Source organism: Acyrthosiphon pisum, chromosome A3 (assembly GCF_005508785.2).
Source record: "Acyrthosiphon pisum isolate AL4f chromosome A3, pea_aphid_22Mar2018_4r6ur, whole genome shotgun sequence".
Taxonomy (NCBI): domain Eukaryota; kingdom Metazoa; phylum Arthropoda; class Insecta; order Hemiptera; family Aphididae; genus Acyrthosiphon; species Acyrthosiphon pisum.
In genome coordinates, this window is record NC_042496.1 from 41,179,421 (window position 1) to 41,188,414 (window position 8,994).

The 8,994-nt window shown below is 27.5% G+C and overlaps 3 protein-coding genes across 4 annotated transcripts in view; 1 reads left to right on the forward strand and 2 right to left on the reverse strand.

Annotated features, from left to right (window-relative positions):
• Window positions 1-8,994, reverse strand: part of LOC100575177 (TNF receptor-associated factor 3) — a gene marked incomplete at its 3' end in the record, with an annotated part of 138,801 nt that overhangs the window by 126,375 nt on the left and 3,432 nt on the right. The window lies entirely within an intron of this gene.
• On the forward strand, window positions 4,044-8,376 carry LOC100161768 (N-acetylglucosaminyl-phosphatidylinositol biosynthetic protein). 2 transcript variants are annotated; one of them, XM_008187474.3, is made up of 11 exons: window positions 4,044-4,386; window positions 5,893-6,049; window positions 6,115-6,294; window positions 6,361-6,479; window positions 6,539-6,654; window positions 6,723-6,814; window positions 6,884-7,089; window positions 7,167-7,252; window positions 7,820-8,003; window positions 8,064-8,154; window positions 8,218-8,376. In XM_008187474.3, exons 2-11 carry the CDS (start codon window positions 5,894-5,896, stop codon window positions 8,290-8,292), a joined length of 1,305 nt encoding a protein of 434 aa, XP_008185696.1. In that variant the 5' UTR covers window positions 4,044-4,386; window position 5,893; the 3' UTR covers window positions 8,293-8,376. The 2 variants fall into 2 exon arrangements, with proteins under 2 accessions (XP_008185696.1, XP_008185695.1); XM_008187473.2 differs by having other exon boundaries at window positions 4,046-4,742.
• LOC115034495 (TNF receptor-associated factor 6-like) lies at window positions 8,375-8,985 on the reverse strand. Its single transcript, XM_029491699.1, has one exon. The coding sequence runs from the start codon at window positions 8,814-8,816 to the stop codon at window positions 8,433-8,435; it is 384 nt and encodes a 127-aa protein (XP_029347559.1). The 5' UTR covers window positions 8,817-8,985; the 3' UTR covers window positions 8,375-8,432.

Here is an 8,994-nt window from a genome sequence, read left to right on the forward strand (position 1 = left end):
TTTACTCTAAGATTACTTAAAAACATAGAAAAAATGTTTCTGCGTAAATGCGTTTTGTCTATGTTGCGCGTGGGTCAGAGAGAGAAAACAAATGGTGTGCTGACATCCTCTTAACTCAGTTTAAAAAAAGGTGGGTAAGTGGATGTCGCTCTGCTGCACAGTAGGTTACAAGTGGGTCACTGTATAATGGATGGTATTAAATTTGAATTCAATGATATGATATCATTGTATAAGAAAAACGATTCTGAGTGGAGGCGGTATGTTAGTCTAGGTATAAGACATATTATATACTTATCTATGGTATTAAAAAGAAATAATAAATGATCTGAAGTAGGTACCTATAATAAATTTCAAATTAATCATATCATAATATCCATAAGGTAACGCGTCATACATCAACAACAATGAACAAATCGTGGTACTATATTAGATATATAATAGTATACTTTAGAAGTTTCAAGTACCCACGAATAATATTATACAATCACAACAAAACAACTAAAATAGTTATTCCAGGTTTTTTAATATGTAATTTCGTCCAAATTTGAGCTTAAAATGACTAGGTATAAAAATAAAATGTGATTATGTATTTTTTAGATTTCTTGGTAACAGAATTAATACTTACGTGGAATCTTTTTTAAATTTTCAATCCTTAGATATAAAAGTTGAACATTTTATAGATTTTTAACTACGAAATAATTATTCAATTTTAAATTTGATAAATTTTGTCAAAATTCGATCTTTAAATGCTTATAAAAAAAAATTATGCCTATGTATTTTTAATATTTTTCAACTGCTATTGTAACAATATATCAAGAGCATTGTATTAAATTTTTACACTTTTTGGCCCAGCAGATAAAACTTAATTGACAAATATAGAAGAAATAACTAAAAAAATTGAAAACTGACCATGTAAACAGCTCAAAAAGAGTCAAATTATTTTCAAAATTTTATCGTATATAGAAAATGCTAATATAAACATTCAGTGAAATTTTCAAGTATCTACAGTCATTCGTTTTTAAATTACAACAAAATAAGAAAATCGTTACGTGAGAAATCGAGTGAATATCGAAAGTTGTAAAAATATAAATTTGAAACGCTCATAAAAATTTTATTTGACTTGCTTGTAGACATTTTTTTTTTTTAAATGGTAGACAAACTTATGAGAAATCTTATATTACATTTTCAAATCTTAGATTTCAAAAGAAAAATTTTTACGAATTCTTAACTCAAATTAATTTGCTAATTTTCGTGATTTTTACATATTTTGTCAATTTTTGAACTTTAAATTCTAATAAAAAAAAAACTGTGACTATGGATTATTAATTTTTTTCATCTGCCTTTGGAGCAATATAATAGAAACCTTCTATTAAATTTTCAAGCTTTTTTAACCAACAAATATTGATATTTATTGAAAAAAAAAACTAAAAAAAATGGAAACTGAACATGTCCGTAAACAGCTCAAAATAAATCAAAATATTTGAAAAATTTTATGGTGTAGAAAATGCAAACATTAACGTTCAGTTAAAATTTTATGCACCTACGGTCATTTGTTTTAGAGTTGTACCAAAAACCAAAATCGATTTTCTCGAAAACAGATTTTGCGTAAAAATTCTCGTTTTTCCTTAATTTTTCTTGTGTTTTTCACGTTGCATTTGAAATCTACTGGGAAATTTTTACTTTTGACCCCCCCAGAGTACCAACTAGATTCACTTTCCTATCAGAAAAGGTACTGTTGAAGAAAATCCAAGCACTTTTACTGTCCTAAAAGCAGTGTTGGGTAAGTTACTTTTAAAAAGTAATTAAGTTACTTTACTCGTTACTAAGAGATAAATGTACCTAATTAAGTTACTTTACTCGTTACTTAAATAAAATTGTAATGAAATTACTTTACTTTTCAAATAGAAAAGCAACTCATTACTTTTTCGTTACAAAAATAAATTTTTTTTTTTAAATTTCTTGGCAATAATTTTCTGCAGGCAAATTGAACAAGCAAATTCTTTATAAAACCTGTATAGTTAATAGGATAATATAAAATTTAGTCTTCCACACAAGCTATATTCATTGGAAACTTATTTAAAGGAATAATAAATTTAATTAACTATTCTCATGATTTACGGTGCAATTAGACATTTCAAATATCAAAACCATTGGAAACTGAATTGTGCCGAGTCAAAATTAAATATATATACATATTAGATTGGTAAACATAATAATACCCGCATTATACATATATTTTTTTTTCAATTTGCAGTAGGTAGGTAAAGGTAAGTACTTAATAATTCGAAACTGTAACGCGTTATTCTATAGAAATTACTTTTCAGAAGTAATTTCCATTACATTTTCGTTACTTGGAAATAATTTTAATGAAATTACGTAACGCGTTACAAGCAAAGTAACGCCGTTACAGTAACGCGTTACTTTCGTTACGTTACTACCCAACACTGCCTAAAAGGCGGATGACAGACACAAAAATAAAAAAACACACATCATTGTAAAATCAATACATTCATCGTTTCACTCAGAATCTAAAAAGTTAATCAATTTTTTTAAATTAGTATGTAAATCACATAAAGAGTGAATTTGTGTTTCTAGTTTCTAATTTATAAATCTAAAAAGCAATTTTGTTGAACTTTTATCATAATGTACACTGTATACTCTTTTACTTTACCTACTATTATTTACTATATAATTTAAACTATACTCATCTCAGATTAATAATTTAAAAAAAAAAATTGTTTTATATTTTATAACAATTGAATGTCATAATACGTGAAGATGAGTACATGACCTTCATATATATTATAAGTTTTATAACATTAAGACATAACAATTGTCAATTTGTAATTTAAAATTATTAATTTTATCAAAAACATTTATAATTGCAGCTTGCATAATACATAATTTACAACTTGATAAAATATATTAATATACACAAAATTATGTTATCAAGAAAAAGAACAGAAATTCTTGTGTTTTTGTATTGGATTATTTCTATTGCATACTGATATAATAGTAATATTTACGTATAAACGAAAATTTTCAAAATATTTTTGACTAGATGGATTTTTTTTAAGTCAACTGAAAAGCTATTTCAACTGTAAATTAAACTAGTTAAGTTCATAAGTGGATTAGAAAATAAACTAACTAGTTAAAAAGTAAAAAAAAAAATTAACTTTTTAACTAGTTAATGCCCATCTTTGGAAATCTATGTTAATATTAATAGACTGTATAGTCTCCAAACTGCATGCCACGATTAAAGATATCGTTAATTTTAAGCGCACCAAAAAATAAGCTTCGTTGAGTAACCTGTACAATATCTTTAATCGTGGGCATGTCCTGTCCATTATATATTATCTCGGTGATATTGAATTGAGTCCATGCTAATTTTATGTTTTTGAATTGAGTCCGTATAGATAATAATATATAATATTAAATATAATATAATAAATATTAAATAAAACATATTATGTGTTAATGTTTAACATGCTGGAAATTTTTATTTAAATATTTAGGGAATAATATAGATATAATATTATGCTTATATACTTATAAATACCATTAAAACTTTGTGTTAAATTTTAATATAGGTACTAATAATAATCGTGGTTCAGCATTAGGTAGTACCCGCGGATTTTTTCAATGTATATAAATAGTCAGGGCTTAAGCCCCCCCACCAAATTGAACCAATTCGCGCTTATGAGTTAGCATAATTTCATTATACTTAATATACTTAATACTATATGATTAAAAAAAAAAGAAACTATTTAATAATTAACATTATTATATTACACAAAAAGTGTACCCATACAATCATACATAATAATAATTATTTTTAATATTTTTTAACCCTTTCACTGCCAAGTTTTTTTTCCTAAATTACTCATCTCTGCTGAATTATAATTGTTTTTTTTTTTTTTTTAATGTTCATAAATTATTAATTTAGTTAAATTTAGTTGAATTAAATAAGTTATTATCTGCAAATTTCGGTTTAACACTAATGTGATAACCTGCGTATTTCGTCTTATAGATAAGGAACGTAATAGTACGTCCGTAGCACGAACTACTATGTAGTAGTTCATGGTCCGTAGTAGCGAAAGGGTTAAATAATCAACTCTTTATACTCATTATTATTATGATTAAAAAAATACAATCACACACATTTTTTGGGAGACTACTCAGCCAACCTTCACATGGTGTCTTCTGGGTAACGCTAATAGGCTTAAGCGACTCGACTCAAACAACCCGAAAATATTGGTCGGACTCAACTCCGATGACGCAAAAGTATTTGCAGGACTCAATTCAATGTTATCCCAATATCTATGGGAACGAAGAACGGGCACATGATGATATAATGCATTTCATGGCGCCATCTTGTGGTTGACGGTAATACAAATTTCGGGTGCCTTGAACATAATAAAACGCTTCCGTGCATACAAGGCCTGTTATCACTACCCGTCCGAGAAAATAGTCCCCTAGGCCCTAGCTTTGGCCCCTCAACTCCACACTCGTATATTTTTTGATATTTTGATTTAATATTTCATACTTTGTTTGTATTTAGTTAATACTTACCTACTGCCACAGAGTACAGAAAGACGCAATAAAATATTGAAATTTTTTATTTCTTACTTACGATCGAATTATAATTTTTCATATCCATAATTCTTTTCCGATTCTCCCGAACTATTGAACAACGACTTTCGGTCAATGAGTGTGCATTTCAAAATGAAACACAAAATTTGGTATGTAACCGAGCTCGAAATCATGATGCACTATTTACTTTTCACAGTGTCATTGCAACACAAATGAAATTATAAAATGTACACTGTAATTAAAATGCAAGCGGCTATGACTTACAGACTAAATAGTATTGTCTGAAAACATACAGAGCCTAGCAAACCCATTGTGCAGTTAGTCAATGAAATAACATTCATCACCATAAGCGTTCTCACGGGCTAGTCATGGTAGGCACTTGGCTACTCCGCGAACTTTCCCCCATCAATATTCAATATTATTACCACGATAATTGATAGTCGGTCATAAAATACTTTTTTACTATGGTAAATGTAGTTAAATTAGGTTACCCTGTCCAAATTAGTTTTTACAAGTCAGGTGTGAATATGAATATATATATATGTAATATGTGTGTGTGTGTGTGATATATTATGTACTTATGTATGACTACTCTGCCAGAAATTCTGCGCTCGCTTATGTTCATTACATCCCACCTTGTATGGTAACAATCCATTCCATACACAGAATGTTTTCTTAGCTACCTTATTATAATATTGCATTATTATTCAATGTTTTCCACTTATGTATTTGTGTTTGTAAACTTCAAGTACTCCATTTTATACACTTTTTCACTAGTTATACTAGGTATATAACTTTTAAAAATTGTACATCTCGTAATATGCTACATGGTGTCAAACTAAATAAATAAAATCACTGTAACTCTTTCTAATTCATTCCATATGGCTTATTTTACTGTTTGACTAAACAGCTAGTCTGAATAATGGTCAGTGACGGGTTATGAACTATCTATTGTTCAGAGGTGTGCTGTTTGTATGTGTCAGAAATACAATTTTTTATTTATGACTTAATAAATATTGGGTGAAAATGTTAAGATAATAAAACAAAATTGTTGTATCACAATTTACACCTATATCAGTAATTTTCCTGTTCCTAAAAAAAGAAATTCATTGGGCTATACATTTTGAAAATCGCTTAAAAATGTATATGTACCAACTAAAAGATTTATAGCTACATTTTAAATCATTAGAAATTCTTATGATTAATAGGTCTGGACTTAGTGTTATACACAAAATTATAATTTTATGAACAATAGCTATTAAAAATGATCAATATTAATGTCTAAACATGTAATTTTAGTATGGCATCAGATTTCTTCTACCCAAACATGGGAGGTGTGGAAGAACACATATTCAATTTGTCACAATGTCTTTTAATGAAAGGATATAAAGTTATTGTCTTAACTCATTCATACCAAGACAGAGTTGGAGTACGTTATATGACAAATGGATTGAAAGTAAATTAAAATATGTCAAAAATATTTGGTACTTTTTACAAAAAATAAATCATTAATTTCAATAGGTATACTATTTGCCAATCAGACCATTCTATAACCAATGTGTCTTGCCATCAATGGTTTCTTCTTTACCATTGATTAGATATGTTTTAGTTCGAGAACAAATAACTATTATACACGGGCATTCAGCATTTTCAACTTTAGCTCATGAAACAATGATGATTGGTCGATTACTTGGCATTCAAGTAAAAATAATTCAGCAATCATGTGTAAAATACTAATAAACAAAAAAAATAATATTTAATTTCCAGACAGTATTCACAGACCATTCACTATTTGGATTTGCTGACACTTCAGCTATTATAACAAACAAATTTTTAGAAATGTCATTAGCTGATTGTAATCACTGTATTTGTGTATCACATATTGGGTAGTTATTAATCTAATTACATAAATAGTGTTGATAATTTAAAAATTATAATATTTTAGTAAGGAAAATACAGTATTACGAGCTCGCGTTAATCATCATAGAGTTTCGGTCATACCAAATGCCGTTGATACAACAGCATTTGTTCCTAAGTTGGAATTAAGAACAAAAAATAAAAGTAATTGTTTGTCTAGAATAGAATGTTAAAAATATTTATTAAAATATATTAATTAATTGTATTAACAGTAACGATTGTCGTGGTTAGTCGTTTGGTTTATAGAAAAGGCGTTGATTTGTTAGCTCAAATTATTGCTGATGTTTGCTTGAAAAATCAAAAGGTTTGATTTGCTTATAAAATTATATAAACTATATTTACTTAATTCTAATGAAATAAACTAATTGTATAGGTTCAATTTATTATTGGAGGCGATGGTCCCAAGCGTGAACTACTTGAAGACATACGTAACAATTTGAATATTGGTGAACAAGTAACATTATTAGGTAGCTTGGAGCATTCACAAGTATGTAATGTACTTAACCGCGGTCATATATTTTTAAATACATCCTTAACAGAAGCATATTGTATGGCTATTGTTGAAGCTGCTTCTTGTGGGTATGGCTTTAATTTTTTTTTCATTTATAATAATATATTTTATTTTATTAATAATACAATTTATTATTTATTTTAAGATTAAAGATTGTTAGTACAAGAGTAGGTGGCATACCTGAAGTATTACCTCCAGAACTAATAATTTTAACTGAACCTAATGTCCCATGTAAGTTATATAAATTTTATTGATTGTTATGAATTTGTATTCATAAAAATATGAGGATAGTGCAATTTGATAAGAGGAGCTACAACCGCATGTATTCTTTCTGTTTTACTAACGCATAACTTAACAAATTGTACGCTCAGCAGATCACGTAGAGCTCTGTTAGTTTAAAAATGTGTATTGACCACTTATAAAATTTAAACATAAGATTATTATCTTGTGAACCTCATGTTTTTTTTTTTAGATTTAAATTTTGAAGCAAGTTATGAGTATTTTAAAATGCATAAACAATTTACAATTTTCAAATACTCATAACTTGCATTAAAATTAAAATATAAAAAAAAAAAGCCTATGAAGTTTAATAGATAATTTTCTTACTTCTAAAAGTTATAAGAGGTCAATCCATTCTAATTTTTAAGCTAACAGAGCTAAACCTAATCTGATATGTTATGCTTTTGTAAGACAGAGGATTTATGTGGGTGTAGCCTTCTTAAAAAAAAAAATACAAATATGTATAATATGTGTTATAATAACCAAATCATTTTTTTTTTTAATTATTTAAACTTTTAGCTATACTCCAAGGATTATACAAAGCTATAAACCAAGTAAATAGCGAACTTGGAGTACCACCAATTGAATGTCATCAAAAAGTACAATCACTTTATAACTGGATGAATATTGCCAAAAGAACAGAGATAGTGTATAATATGGTTTCATTAGAACCACCAAAAAGTTTAGGAAAACAATTGCGCAGGTACAATACCTTAGAGCTAATTTGATAAAATATTTTATAAACATATTATATAAATTCTAGCTACATACCAACTGGAGTATATCCATTTTTATTGGTAGTATCATTTATGCACATATTGCTAAGACTCCTGGATTGGTGGATCCCACGTTCAGTAAGAATCGATAATAGATTTTTGTTTAATATTGTTATTAAAAATAAATAAATATATTTTTAGGATATAGACCTGGCTAAGGATTATAAAATCGAAGATAGTCAAGTAAATTCTAATTCGCCAGTTTTAGAAAATTAATAGTACACATTTTGTAAATTTGTTATTTATTCTATAAAATTTATTTTAAATGTAAGTTCTAAAATAAACTTATTTATGGACGGATATAGTTACGTATAATACTTTTATAAGCCTGTTACAACATTATTTTACTTTAGAGATCAAAAGTTATTACATTCAACAATTATTTTAATCACAATTGAGTCATTTTTAATAAATCCATTTTGAAGAACTTCATCAATGGCCACAAATTCGGTATAGCCAAAAGCTCTTGGATTTAAAGAAAGAACCTCATTACCAATATTTCCGAAAGAACACCTTCTGAATGCTTCAGATTCAGCTGATGATTGCATTTTCAAACAAATGTTCTGCATGGGATTTGTTGGATGGATTAATGATAGTGTAATATGACCAGAAAATGGCCAAGTTAAAGTATCATCATAATCACCACGCATCATGTGAATAAATAGAGAAAGATTACGATTGTCTGTTGACATATTTATTCGACCACATACTCTAAAATTGAAAATAAATATTTTAAACATCAGGTATTTTGTATTTGAATTAATTACTTGTATCCAGCAGAAGATGTATAGAATCCTGGAGTGTAGTATTGTGTTTGTAATGGTTTTTCTCTCATTGATTTCAAAGACTCCATAAAGTTTTCAAATCTCCATATATATACACCATTGCATGTAATTAACGATATTGCATTTTGAGATT

What these genes read in the sequence shown, in the direction of transcription:
- LOC115034495 (XM_029491699.1), bottom strand. Translation starts at nt 8,816, where the DNA reads ATGTTTAAAATATTTATTTTCAATTTTAGAGTATGTGGTCGAATAAAT.
- LOC100161768 (XM_008187473.2), top strand. Translation starts at nt 4,708, where the DNA reads ATGAGTGTGCATTTCAAAATGAAACACAAAATTTG. An exon ending in ATATGACAAATGGATTGAAA is followed by an intron (nt 6,050 to 6,114) that starts GTAAATTAAAAT and finishes TAATTTCAATAG; the next exon opens with GTATACTATTTGCCAATCAG. An exon ending in GTCGATTACTTGGCATTCAA is followed by an intron (nt 6,295 to 6,360) that starts GTAAAAATAATT and finishes TTTAATTTCCAG; the next exon opens with ACAGTATTCACAGACCATTC.